General features: G+C 35.6%; 1 protein-coding gene across 1 annotated transcript in view; it reads left to right on the top strand.

Annotated features, from left to right (window-relative positions):
- Positions 1-15,625, top strand: part of LOC134853882 (transient receptor potential cation channel subfamily A member 1 homolog) — a gene marked incomplete in the record, with an annotated part of 173,892 nt that overhangs the window by 138,257 nt on the left and 20,010 nt on the right. The window contains 2 exon segments of the mRNA XM_063869839.1: positions 1,550-1,731; positions 9,326-9,500. Coding sequence (XP_063725909.1) covers positions 1,550-1,731; positions 9,326-9,500 — 357 coding nt within the window.

Genomic DNA, 15,625 nt, shown 5'->3' with positions numbered 1-15,625 from the left:
AATGAGCTGAGCAGACATTGGGCTCAATTTGACTTGGTGAATGCACTACAAATAGAAATGCTTCAATGGCACAGAAAAGTAGTAACATATCATTTTGGCAATATAAACGAGGAAATAGGGGAATTGATTAATCTAAATGTTAGGATTGTACAGAATGATCCATTGGCTTCTGGGGAATGTTTTATTGGCTCGATTGGACCCCAGTTAAGGGAACGGCTTACCCCGAAGGTCGGTTAGCTTGAAACTTGAATAGGTTATGTATGGGAATTTTTGGATTATGATGAACGGGAAATTAAGTTCACTGGGGTTGTATCCTATTCATGGGAGAAGGGAAAAATACGGGAAAACTAAATAGTCCTTGGGCATTTTGATATGTAAACATAGCTTGAATTAAGTTGAAGTTGCACTTGTTATTTGTTTAGCATAGTACTGATTGACATTTTGAATTTGGCATTCAACGGAATGTGATCATGCTGGAATTAAGAACTTGAACGCTGCGTAAGAGGTATTTAAGTAAATGTTAGGACTTATACGGAATGTCGAATCTCTAACTAAAACTAGGAGTAAATAGACATAAGACGCGGATGTTTCGGGACGAATTTTAAGCGTCAGAACAATTTGGGCTGCAAGCTTAGGTAGTCGCTTGATTCTCAAAGTAAGGTGAGAACGAAAGTTGACGAAGACTAAGTAAGTCGATTAGAAAAAGTTACAAAAGCCTTAAAGAAACAACTTCGTGAGATTTGTTAATTTATCGGGTGAGGTGATTTTTCTAGGTACTTTCGGGGATAAAGTGTAGTTCAGAGGGAAAGATAGTAAAGAGTGGAGTATTGATAAACCGTTGGAGGCAGTTAGTTGGTTAATAAGAATCACAGACCATTTTCCTTAATTGAACGGTTAATTTATATTTCAGCCAGTTATAGGCTACTCTGTATCTGGTTATATTCATTTCTTAATTCATTTTTATTATTGGAATTGTTGTTGCGATCGGCTATTGATTGACGGGCGAGATACAGTCGAAGGAGCACAATCATGCTATTTTCACAGTATTTTTTTTGGTCTATGAAATAGTATGAATTAGTATGATAAGCATTTTTTTCATAATATGAAATAGTATGATAAGCATTTTTGTCAACCTTGGTATAATGGCGCCAAAAGCGCCTTTAGAAAAATTTTAGGGTCGGTCACCAAAAATGGATCTCTCTAAACAGTACAAAGGGGCGGTCGAATCCCTGAGGGAAAAGGCGTCAACCCCCCCCCCCTAAATCCGCGACTGTATATATGCATTCAATTCATTTCAGTTCAGCTCAGTAGAGCCCGTTTCTATGTTCCCCTTCAGTTCCTAGTTTCAGACATTGTTCCGCGTGAAGGAGTAGTTAGCTTCCTGAGAAGAAAACAAGTTCCATTAAATAGACATACACAAAAGTTGGATAAAAATGAATGAAATTGAATCATTTTGAAGCGAAAGACATGCTTTGGTAGACCAGCAGCTTCGTTTGCACACAAGATTGAAAAAGTAAGTTGATGATGTAGTTACAGTTGTTGTGTTTAGACGTGCGCACGGGGCTGTACTTGAGTGTGGTTGCATTGTGCTTGGGGGGGATGGTGCTGGAAGTGGTGCCACTGGTGCTGCTCAAATCCCTCTACTGGAGCAGGGTATCCAACTGGTACGAGTTCGCCTTCTTCGCTGTCATCACACTCACACTCGTAGTCTACTACTTCCTAGTCACAGATGTACGTCGCCTCATTTCATTCCTCATTTCATTCCTCATTTCACTCCTCATTTCATTCCCACCACCCCCACCCCCCTCAATTTATATCCGAATTCGAAAATATCATGGCTAACTTTGATATACCTTGAACGATCTTGCATGATGTTCAAGCTCCGAACTTTCCAAGCTCCGAACTTTCCAAGCTCCGAACTTTCCAAGCTCCTAACTTTGCAAGCTCCTAACTTTGCAAGCTCCAAACTTTCCATACTGGGTTTGGGGCGTGGAGTGTTGGACGTCTTTTTGTTCAGGGATTCGACTCTCTCGCCAGCCAGACGTTGCTCCATTTGATATTATTTGATGACATCCTTTTCGGCCGACTAACCCCCTTATTTTTCCAGATACTAATTTTGAAAGGGAGCGCGCGCCGAATGAAAAACCGACTTTTGGTCCTAACTTTCACAATTTTTTTTGTCAAAATAGGATCTTTATAGTGTCTGGGAGCGTTCAAAAACAATTTGGTAGGCCTAAAAAAGGTTGACAAAATGTTGCAAAGATTGGGTCTTATGCACTAAACGGCCCAAAATCAATTTTTCTACAGCGTAAGCTGGAAATTATTCGATCAAATTTGATTGGGTAATTTTAGTCAATCAAATTCAAGTTACCCGGGTTGACCTCCATAGACCGAAAATGCTAATCATACAATTTCATACACTTAGTCTATGCAAAAATGCTAGTCATACAAATTTCATACATTTTCGCAAAATGAGTTTAATCGATTTTCAAAGGTATTTTATAGTTGTTTTGGTATCGAAATTGGTATCTCTTCTTTAAAAAAAGGGAAAAAAATGGTCTGAAAAAAAAGGCTAATCATACAATTTCCATATATAGAAATTGTATGATTAGCATTTTAGAACACAATTGTGAAAAAAGCTTTTAACAATCAATTCAACTGCTGGCAAAACATTTAAGCGTTTTTTGGGCTGCTACAATTGAAAACTTTGACTTTTTTTATTTTTGTTTTCTGAAAAAAAACACTAGTCCTACAATTTCCATATATGGAAATTGTATGACTAGCATTTTTTTGATGGCGACGACAAAAATTTTCAAAGTATTTTTGAAATTGCCCCCAAAAATTTTTTTGTGTTTTTTTTTCAATCGCAAACTGATTTTCGTATTCAAACAAACATTTTTTGAAAAAAAAATTTTGCATGCAAAATTTAATTTTTTGTGTGTTTAACGTAGTCCTGGATATACTAATATTGATTTTTTTTCCTTTTCTCTTCATAATTTTTTTCAAAAACGCTCAAAACTACTCTTTCTGGCTGTTTCCAATGCCTTTTTAATGCGAGACGGCCAAACCTTTGGTTACTACGTTTGAGTAATCAAGGTTTATGTCATTTGTGTTCGATTACGAACACAACCAAAAAATTTTGAGAAATTAAAATGTAAAAATTCAAAATTTTTGGTTTATGGAAAAATGCTAGTCATACAATTTCCATATATGAAAAAAAAAACTAATCATAGACCTTTCATGCAATTTTCTGTACGTATGGAATTGTATGGAAAGTGTATGACTAGCATTTTTCCATATATGGAAATTGTATGACTAGTATTTTTGGTCATCCCGGGCTTACAGTCAGGCATTCCGATCAACTTTTCTAGCAGATAAAAATATTAGCCGACATTGCCGATAAGGTAGAAATTTGAGCCAAATTATCAAATTAATTTTGAGTCACTTGTGAAACCTTGCCCAGACAAGCAAAATTCAGTAAAATGGCTTGACAAAACAAAATTCAATTTTTTTATCGTTATCATTTCGGGTTATAATTTTATCTGCTTGAAAATTCAATTGAAATGGCCGAAAATGTCGATGGAACTTGATTGGCTAATTAGCCAATCAAATTCATCCACAATAATTTCAGTTCAAGATATGTAGAAATAAGGAAATTGGGCCGTTTAGTGCATAAGACCCCAAAGTTTTTCAAACCTAACCCGTCCCCCCTCGTCGAGAAAATGGTAGATGGACCCTTGATTGCACCGATTGTTAAAAGGAGATTCATTAACAGCTTCAATATTCGTACATTCCGCGCATTCTTTTTTGAAAGGATTCTGTGGCAGAGAAGAAACTGCTGAATGCAAGCACTAATTATCAGAAGACAAAGTGCTTCTACACTTAACACTAAAAATGAACGACGGGATAAATTGCGTGGCACATGTGATCCACGTGTTCAATCATTTAAAGTTTTTTTTCCTAATTTATTTGGCATCCCCGCTAAAATTTGTACCTAATTTACATGTTTGTTTATATTTATGATATTACATTCTAGCTCATGTGAAACCACATGCTTCCCGCACTGAAATTTCATGGATAGTAATCAATTATATTGGATTTTCATTGTCAGTCTCTACAAATTAACAAAAATAATCGATTATAATCGATTGAAAATGGATTATAATGATAATATTTTTTAAGCAATAAAAACCCAATACCATCGATTATAATCGATTATAATCGATTATTTTTAGGAAAAATTTATCAAAAGAAAATTAGTCAATTTTAATCGATTATAATGGATTATAATCTATTTATTCAAATCTTTTTGTGGGTTGTTTTCATTTTTTCATAATTTTGTTATACTTAAGGTAGTTATTTTGTTCTCTCGCTTAATTTCATTTTTTTTCCTATTTTCAATCGAGTCTTGAAAAATTACAAAAAGTTACCTATAGAACAATAAGTTACCTAAAGAATTAACAAAAAGTTACACCAACTACCCCCCCCCCCCCCCGCACGCTTACTTACCCGTACTACAGTTAGATGTCCCCTAACTAGAGAGAGAGAGGAAGGGGGGGGGGGTCCGTCGTGGTTGGGGGGTACGTGGGGAGATGGGGGTACGCGAGGGGGGTACGTCGTGGTTGGGGGTACGTGGGGGGGTGGGTACGCTGGGGGGATACATTGGTGCGGGGATAGGGGTTGACATGAGGAGCTGGTCACAAATGCTGTTTCTGGGTATATTGGCCGCCCCTGGATGAACGTGCTCGTTCGAGTTTTGCAGAAAGTTGCAAAAATTGGAATCATTATTTACAAAATTTACAAAGTTTTCTTGGATTTTATGTACAAAAAATAATCCATTATATTGAAATTAAAAACGGATTATAATCGATTTTAATGGATTATAATGGATTTAAGTTTTTCCAAAATAATCGATTATAATCGAGTAAAAATTGACTACGTGGTCTAAATTTGACATGATAATCGATTATATAGACAACATTTTAGTGAACGAAAATCCATTATAATCGATTATTACCCGTGAAACTCCGGTGCGGGTTGCTTTTGCATTTTGCCAAGATTTGCATGAGTGCTCATGTGATTTTACATGCCTATTCATCTATTGTCACATATGTGAATATCCATTCAATTGTAAAATCATATGAGCGAAAGCCAAATGAGCGAAAGTGTGAACTTACATAAACATAAATGGACTTTACATCAGAAAATAATCACATGTTCCATTTTTGATAGATTAAAACCGATTATTTTTGTAATTTTATAGAAACTGACTATAAAATAACTATATAATCGATTATTTTTAATGGAACTCCAGTGCGGGTTACATAGACATAAATAGAATTTACATCAGAATATAATTAAACACTCAAGTTTATCTGGACAAAAATATGAAATTCCACATATGAATTCACATAAGCAAACATGTAAAGTACGTAAAAACTTTCGTGGGTATTATAGATAAATTATGGAAGAACATGCAGTTTTAGATGATTGAACATTTGCATCACATAGGATACGCAATTTCTCCCAAAGTTTAAAGCACATGTTCCATTATATGCGAACTTGTTTTAAAAAAAACTCTCTTGTAAATTTGCATGTCGAACGGTTATGATTGAGGAAAAAATAGTCAAACTGTAGAATAGTTGCCAGCATAAAAAAACCCTATAAAAAGCGATGATTCGGCAGTTATCAAAACCACCCTATTTGCTGATAATATACAGGAACGCCAAATGAAGTCAGGTAAAAAGTTACTAATTAAAATGAACGCGCTCAAGAAAACCAAATCTAAGGTCGAAACAAAAGAAATCAAACAAACAGGACGATTAAATTACAAACACACTCACCATTTATTTTGAAGTTATGAAAAAAAAACAAAAAAATTGCCGGTTTCTTGCAAGCAAAGCTGTAAACAGATGCAAATTGCGAAATAATCCAGTAAACTTGTGTTTTTGATGCGCAGTTAGCTAAACCAGAACAATTGTAGATCATATACAGGACCGCCACAAGAAGGTCTACACAGGGTCTCAAATAATACAAACTGTTTTTCGGAGACAACGACAAAACCTTTGTCATAAAACTGAGAGCTTCAATAGATCAAATTTGATTAAACTTGAAAAAAAATTGAAAAACAAAAGCAATCAAAAACAGAGGACAGTTTCAAAAGACTAACAAACCTAATACTTACTTTGAAACTAAAATTAGACAAGACTGCTCGTATCAGGGCGAATCCCTGAACGTTCCGACTGTCTTTTAAGGTTTATGAAGCAGTAACAACATTAAAAAATTCAATAAAACAAAACAAAATGAAAAATTTTTTTTTTTGAAATTTGAATTTTTTTTTTTGAATATCATCCCCCGACACGCCATTTAAAGTACAAAAGGATAGATTTCGTTCCCTGAAACAAACCAATTATGGCAAATAAGCTTCTTATAACCAATTTGGAACGATTTCTAATACAGATTAACTCTCCGCTTACGCGTTAATAGCGCGAAATGTATCGCGCGTTAATTGTCCCAAATTGGCCAACATGCCAATTTTTAAACCCCCGTAGCTTTACGAAAAATAACCACAGGTGAAATATCTTTTCAAATTTAAGCTCAGGACAACAATACTGTTTGAATGATATTAAAAAATACTATCAAAAATGGCTAGTTAAAAAGTCGAAATTTGTCTGAAGAAAAAAAAAACCCACCCCGAGCACAAATATTCCGTTACTTTCGTATCGAAAGTCGGAACAAAAAAAAGTTGACGGGACACAAAAATTAACAAGATTGCTCGTATCAGGACAAAGCCCTGAATGTTCCGACTGCCTTTTCAGGTTTATCGAGCAGTAGTAACATAAAAAAAATTAAATATAATTTAAAAAAATGAAATTTTTTTTTCTAAAATTTGAAATTTTTTTTATGAAATCATCCCCCCACACGCCATATAAAGTTTAAAAGAACAGATTTTGCTCATTGTAACAAAACAATTATTGCAAATAAGCTTCGTTAAATCAATTGGGAACGATTTCTAAGACGGATAAACTCTCCGCTTACGCGTTAATAGCGCGAAATATATCGCGCGTTAATTGTCCCAAATTGGCCAAAATGGCAATCTTTAAACCCCCATAAATTTACAAAAAATGATCACAGGTGAAATATCTTTTCAAATTTAAGCTCAGGACAACAATACCTTTTGAATGATATAAAGAAATACTGTCAAAAATGGCTAGTTAAAAAGTCGAAATTTGTCTGAAGAAAAAAAAACCCACCCCGAGCACAAATATTCCGTCACTTTCGTATCGAAAGTCGAAACAAAAATAAGAATTAAAGGAAAAGTCGTGTCGCAGAGTTTTTAAGTACATCGTTGTGCAAAACAAGCACTAAACAAAGCCTATTTTTGCGACAATAGACACCAATTTTGGTTGATTTTGTCAAATACCGAGCGCAAAAAAACTGAAAATTGGTTAATTATAAAAATTATGTGATCGCTTAAAAAGCACCTGGTTTGTTTTACCGGAAACATTTCCAAAAATGGCAACACAATTTTATAATAATTGCTAATTTCTGAATTTTTAGGTTTGCATTATTTTGTTTCCCCGAACAATTAGAATAGCATTTTTTTCAGAAGCGGTTTCTGACTGTAGAAAGCATATAAATAGAGTCTTTTGTCCTTATAGTGTGCATTCGAAGGTAACCTCAGTGCTGAGATCTAACTTTTACCCAACAAATTGCCAACTTCTGAAATTCCGAACCTGGTGGAATGTGTTACTTTTTCTTTTTCTGGAGCTGCTTCCGAAAACAATTGCAAAATAGTCGAAGGATCAAGAATCCTTAACGGGTCTCAGACAAACGAAGCTTAGGCTGAGAGAATCTCTCCATTAGTGTTTTTGGACTCAAAATTTCAAGTTTGTAAAATTTCATGTACGACCTTAAAAAACAATATTTTTGTCTACCAGCTTTGTTTTTTGAGCAAGATGTGAAAAAAACAAGTGACTTAGGCTGTTAATTTGACACAAGTTTTACATTTCACGATTTTACACTTTGATTCATGTGATATTATTTGTCTTTAATTTTGCATATGACAAATTACATGTTCTTTTTGAGAGTTAGGGTTCAGCCATTTTACACCAAAGCTCGTTTCCAGTTTCCCAACCCCATTCCCTCGTAAAATTACAACATATAATTGCTTAAAAAATTTTCATACGGAAACTTCCGGGTAACAAATTGCTGTCTGTTCGTTTGCACTTGTCATGCTGACACGTTTATAATAGTTTAGAACATCAAAAGTAATTTTGAATAGACTGTTGTAGGTCTATTCATGTTGTGTTTGTGTTTTTTTCCAGGGAGTCGGTATCTTCAATGGGGTACAAAAATTAAAGGAGAACTATTGTTTCGATCGCCGAGGTTTGGCTGAATATAACAAACCCGGGTCGAAGTCCGCGCGCGACTAATTTTTCAAATCGCGGACAAACTCTGGAAATAAGGTATCTCGGTCGCGGCGGTCGAAAAATTAGTCGCAGTGGTCGAAAAATTAGTTGCAGTGGTCCAAAAATTAGTCGCAGTGGTCGAAAAATTAGTCGCGGAGGTCGCAAAATTACTCACCAGCCCAAGCATAAACATTCCTCATTTCTTCGAATTATCGAACAATTATCGGCGCTATTTAGTCCAGTGATTTTGAAAAAGTGCCTGTCAAATTTTAAATCTATGACCAAAACTGATTGCATGTGAAATTAAATTGATCATCTTTTTAGCGATAAAGTCAATCAACAAGTAAAGTAATCTTCGAAAAATGGTTTGCAAAACTTTGCTCATACAGTTTGCAGTTGTTACAGACTTTCGTTCTTAGAAGGGAATGCGACGGTAACATGGGTGCGAGATTGGCTTCAGTGAATATGAAACTTACCATGTTTTGTTGCCCATCTCTCTTATCTAGGAGAGTGGTATTGAAAGGGAGCCATCTGTTTTTTAGTAATTAGTATGTTTATTTTATGGCCGCATCATTAGTCGGTAAGCTGTAGTCACTATTCTAAAGTTCATCCATTCTGTAAATTGTCTGTCAGTCTATTTCTGCACTTACTTGAAAACTGATTCTCTATTCTCTCTTAATTGTTATGTCATATTTTAAGTTGATAGACCGTTTACCTATATCCCAAAAAAGGAAGCCAACAAACTGAAAACACATGTTCTTTTTTTATTATCAAGGCAAACTAGAAAGCATCTGGAACACATAATGGAAAAGAAAATAATTTTTGCGAAAAACGAAAAGATATCACGAAACTTTTGCACCCGATTTTTGTGATCTCATTTGAATCTTCTCTTCTCTCGGGGGTGTTTAATTTAGGCTGAGTTTGGGGAACACGTGCCCTCTGACGCCAGCTGGTTCCGCCTGACTGTGGTGCTGTTCCTGCTGTGGATCAACGTGGGGTTCCACAGCCGGCAAAACCAGTACTTCGGCATCTACATTGTCATGCTATTTGGCATCCTCGCCACATTCTTCAAACTACTCTTGCCACTAGGTATATCCCAACACAAATATTCCATCTACTCTAATATGCCATTCTATTCAGAATCCTCGCCACATTCTTCATACTACTCCTGCCACTTGGTATACCCCAACACAAATATTCCATCTACTCTAATATGCCATTCTATTCAGAATCCTCGCCACATTCTTCAAACTACTCTTGCCACTAGGTATATCCCAACACAAATATTCCATCTACTCTAATATGCCATTCTATTCAGAATCCTCGCCACATTCTTCATACTACTCCTGCCACTTGGTATACCCCAACATATCTTTTCTATCAATTTTATTTTGTCTTATTATTCATCATCCTCTCCACATTCTTCATACTACTCCTGCCACTAGGTATATCCCAACACAACTTTTCTATCTGTTTTATTTTATCTTGTTATTCATCAACCTCGCTATATTCTTCATACTAGTCCTGCCACTAGGTATACCCCAACGAATCTGTTCCATCTATTTTAATTTGTCATGCTTTTCATCATCCTCGCCACATGCTTCATAATAGTCCTGCCACTAGGTATATCCCAACACATCTTTTCTATCAATTTTATTTTGTCTTATTATTCATCAACCTCGCCACATTCTTCAAACTACTCCTGCCACTAGATATATCCCAACACATCTTTTCTATCAATTTTATTTTTCTTGTTATTCATCAACCTCGCCACATTATTCATACTAGTCCTGCCACTAGGTTTATCCCATCACATCTTTTCTATCAATTTTATTTTGTCTTGTTATTCATCAACCTCGCCACATTCTGCATACTACTCCTGCCACTAGATATATCCCAACACATCTTTTCTGTCAATTTTATTTTGTCTTGTTTTTCACCATCCTCCCCACATTCTTCATACTTATCCTGCCACTAGGTTTATCCCAGCACATCTTTTCTATCAATTTTATTTTGTCTTGTTATTCATGAACCTCGCCACATTCTTCATACTACTCCTGCCACTAGGTATACCCCAACACATCTTTTCAATCTATTTTATTATGTCTGGTTTTTTCATCATCCTCTCCGCATTCTTCATACTACTACTGCCACTAGGTATATCCCAACACAACTTTTCTATCTGTTTTATTTTATCTTGTTATTCATCAACCTCGCTATATTCTTCATACTACTCCTGCCACTAGGTATACCCCAACGAATCTGTTCCATCTATTTTAATTTGTCATGCTTTTCATCATCCTCGCCACATGCTTCATACTAGTCCTGCCACTAGGTATATCCCAACACATCTTTTCTATCAATTTTTTTTGTCTTGTTATTCATCAAACTCGCCACATTCTGCATAATACTCCTGGCACTAGGTATATCCCAACACATCTTTTCTATCAATTTTATTTTGTCTTGTTATTCATCAACCTCGCCACATTCTTCATACTAGTCTGCCACTAGGTTTATCCCATCACATCTTTTCTATCAATTTTATTTTGTCCTGTTATTCATCAACCTCGCCACATTCTGCATACTACTCCTGCCACTAGGTTTATCCCATCACATCTTTTCTATCAATTTCATTTTGTCTTGTTATTCACCATTCTCCCCACATTCTTCATACTACTCCTGCCACTAGATATATCCCAACACATCTTTTCTATCAATTTTATTTTGTCTTGTTATTCATCATCCTCTCCACATTCTTCATACTACTCCTGCCACTAGGTATATCCCAACACAACTTTTCTTTCTGTTTTATTTTGTCTTGTTATTCATCAACCTCGCCACATTCTTCATACTACTCCTGCCACTAGGTTTATCCCATCACATTTTTTCTATCAATTTTATTTTGTCTTGTTATTCACCATCCTCCCCACATTCTTCATACTACTCTTGCCACTAGATATATCCCAACACATCTTTTCTATCAATTTTATTTTGTCTTGTTATTCATCATCTTCTCCATATTCTTCATACTACTCCTGCCACTAGGTATACCCCAACACATCTTTTCTATCTATTTTATTTTGTCTTGTTTTTCATCAACCTCTCCACATTCTTCAAACTACTCCTGCCACTAGGTATATCCCAACACAACTTTTCTATCAATTTTATTTTGTCTTGTTATTCATCATCTTCTCCATATTCTTCATACTACTCCTGCCACTAGGTATACCCCAACAAATCTTTTCTATCTATTTTATTTTATCTTGTTATTCATCAACCTCGCCATATTCTTCAAACTACTCCTGCCACTAGGTATACCCCAACAAATCTGTTCCATCTATTTTAATTTGTCATGCTTTTCATCATCCTCGCCACATGCTTCATACTAGTCCTGCCACTAGGTATATCCCAACACATCTTTTCTATCAATTTTATTTTGTCTTGTTATTCATCAACCTCGCCACATTCTGCATACAACTCCTGCCACTAGGTATATCCCAACACATCTTTTCTATCAATTTTTTTTTGTCTTGTTATTCATCAACCTCGCCACATTCTTCATACTAGTCCTGCCACTAGGTTTATTCTATCACATCTTTTCTATCAATTTTATTTTGTCTTGTTATTCATCAACCTCGCCACATTCTTCATACTACTCTTGCCACTAGATATATCCCCACACATCTTTTCTATCAATTTTATTTTGTCTTGTTATTCATCATCTTCTCCATATTCTTCATACTACTCCTGCCACTAGGTATACCCCAACACATCTTTTCTATCTATTTTATTTTGTCTTGTTTTTCATCATCCTCTCCACATTCTTCAAACTACTCCTGCCACTAGGTATATCCCAACACAACTTTTCTATCAATTTTATTTTGTCTTGTTATTCATCATCTTCTCCATATTCTTCATACTACTCCTGCCACTAGGTATACCCCAACAAATCTTTTCTATCTATTTTATTTTATCTTGTTATTCATCAACCTCGCCATATTCTTCATACTACTCCTGCCACTAGGTATACCCCAACAAATCTGTTCCATCTATTTTAATTTGTCATGCTTTTCATCATCCTCGCCACATGCTTCATACTAGTCCTGCCACTAGGTATATCCCAACACATCTTTTCTATCAATTTTATTTTGTCTTGTTATTCATCAACCTCGCCACATTCTGCATACTACTCCTGCCACTAGGTATATCCCAACACATCTTTTCTATCAATTTTATTTTGTCTTGTTATTCATCAACCTCGCCACATTCTTCATACTAGTCCTGCCACTAGGTTTATTCCATCACATCTTTTCTATCAATTTTATTTTGTCTTGTTATTCATCAACCTCGCCACATTCTTCATATTACTCCTGCCACTAAGTTTATCCCATCACATCTTTTCTATCAATTTTATTTTGTCTTGTTGTTCATCAACCTCTCAGCATTCTTCATACTACTCCTGCCACTAGGTTTATCCCATCACATTTTTTCTATCAATATTATTTTGTCTTGTTATTCACCATCCTCCCCACATTCTTCATACTACTCCTGCCACTAGGTTTATCCCATTACATCTTTTCTATCAATTTTATTTTGTCTTGTTATTCACCATCCTCCACACATTCTTCATACTACTCCTGCCACTAGGTTTATCCCATCACATCTTTTCTATCAATTTTTCTTTGTCTTGTTATTCACCATCCTCCACACATTCTTCAAATTACTCCTGCCACTAGATATATCCCAACACATCTTTTCTATCAATTTTATTTGTCTTGTTATTCATCAACCTCGCCACATTCTTCATACTAGTCCTGCCACTAGGTTTATCCCATCACATCTTTTCTATCAATTTAATTTTGTCTTGTTTTTCATCAACCTCGCCACATTCTGCATACTACTCCTGCCACTAGGTATATCCCAACACATCTTTTCTATCATTTTTATTTTGTCTTGTTATTCATCAACCTCGCCACATTCTTCATACTACTCCTGCCACTAGGTTTATCCCATCAAATTTTTTCTATCAATTTTATTTTGTCTTGTTTTTCACCATCCTCCCCACATTCTTCATACTTATCCTGCCACTAGGTTTATCCCATTACATCTTTTCTATCAATTTTATTTTGTCTTGTTATTCACCATCCTCCCCACATTCTTCATACTACTCCTGCCACTAGGTTTATCCCATCACATCTTTTCTATCAATTTTTTTTGTCTTGTTATTCACCATCCTCCCCACATTCTTCAAATTACTCCTGCCACTAGATATATCCCAACACATCTTTTCTATCAATTTTATTTTGTCTTGTTATTCATCAACCTCGCCACATTCTTCATACTAGTCCTGCCACTAGGTTTATCCCATCACATCTTTTCTATCAATTTAATTTTGTCTTGTTATTCATCAACCTCGCCACATTCTGCATACTACTCCTGCCACTAGGTATATCCCAACACATATTTTCTATCATTTTTATTTTGTCTTGTTATTCATCAACCTCGCCACATTCTTCATACTACTCCTGCCACTAGGTTTATCCCATCAAATTTTTTCTATCAATTTTATTTTGTCTTGTTTTTCACCATCCTCCCCACATTCTTCATACTACTCCTGCCACTAGGTTTATCCCATCACATCTTTTCTATCAATTTTATTTTGTCTTGTTTTTCACCATCCTCCCCACATTCTTCATACTACTCCTGCCACTAGGTATATCCCAACACATCTTTTCTATCATTTTTATTTTGTCTTGTTATTCATCAACCTCGCCACATTCTTCATACTACTCCTGCCACTAGGTTTATCCCATCAAATTTTTTCTATCAATTTTATTTTGTCTTGTTATTCGCCATCCTCCCCACATTCTTCAAACTACTTCTGCCACTAGATATATCCCAACACATCTTTTCTATTAATTTTATTTTGTCTTGTTATTCACCATCCTCCCCACATTCTTCAAACTACTCCTGCCACTAGATATATCCCAACACATCTTTTCTATCAATTTTATTTTTCTTGTTATTCATCAACCTCGCCACATTATTCATACTAGTCCTGCCACTAGGTTTATCCCATCACATCTTTTCTATCAATTTTATTTTGTCTTGTTATTCATCAACCTCGCCACATTCTGCATACTACTCCTGCCACTAGATATATCCCAACACATCTTTTCTGTCAATTTTATTTTGTCTTGTTTTTCACCATCCTCCCCACATTCTTCATACTACTCCTGCCACACGGTATACCCCAACAAATTTGTTCCATCTATTTTAATTTGTCATGCTTTTCATCATCCTCGCCACATGCTTCATACTACTCCTGCCACTAGGTTTATCCCATCAAATTTTTTCTATCAATTTTATTTTGTCTTGTTTTTCACCATCCTCCCCACATTCTTCATACTACTCCTGCCACACGGTATACCCCAACAAATTTGTTCCATCTATTTTAATTTGTCATGCTTTTCATCATCCTCGCCACATGCTTCATACTACTCCTGCCACTAGGTTTATCCCATCACATCTTTTCTATCAATTTTATTTTGTCTTGTTTTTCACCATCCTCCCCACATTCTTCATACTACTCCTGCCACTAGATATATCCCAACACATCTTTTCTGTCAATTTTATTTTGTCTTGTTTTTCACCATCCTCCCCACATTCTTCATACTACTCCTGCCACACGGTATACCCCAACAAATTTGTTCCATCTATTTTAATTTGTCATGCTTTTCATCATCCTCGCCACATGCTTCATACTACTCCTGCCACTAGGTTTATCCCATCACATCTTTTCTATCAATTTTATTTTGTCTTGTTTTTCACCATCCTCCCCACATTCTTCATACTACTCCTGCCACTAGGTATATCCCAACACATCTTTTCTATCATTTTTATTTTGTCTTGTTATTCATCAACCTCGCCACATTCTTCATACTACTCCTGCCACTAGGTTTATCCCATCAAATTTTTTCTATCAATTTTATTTTGTCTTGTTATTCGCCATCCTCCCCACATTCTTCAAACTACTTCTGCCACTAGATATATCCCAACACATCTTTTCTATCAATTTTATTTTGTCTTGTTATTCACCATCCTCCCCACATTCTTCAAACTACTCCTGCCACTAGATATATCCCAACACATCTTTTCTATCAATTTTATTTTTCTTGTTATTCATCAACCTCGCCACATTATTCATACTAGTC

Source organism: Symsagittifera roscoffensis, chromosome 9 (genome assembly GCF_963678635.1).
Source record: "Symsagittifera roscoffensis chromosome 9, txSymRosc1.1, whole genome shotgun sequence".
Classification (NCBI taxonomy): Eukaryota; Metazoa; Xenacoelomorpha; order Acoela; family Convolutidae; genus Symsagittifera; species Symsagittifera roscoffensis.
Note: the sequence above shows the minus strand (reverse complement) of the source record. Positions and strands in the feature narration are given on the sequence as shown.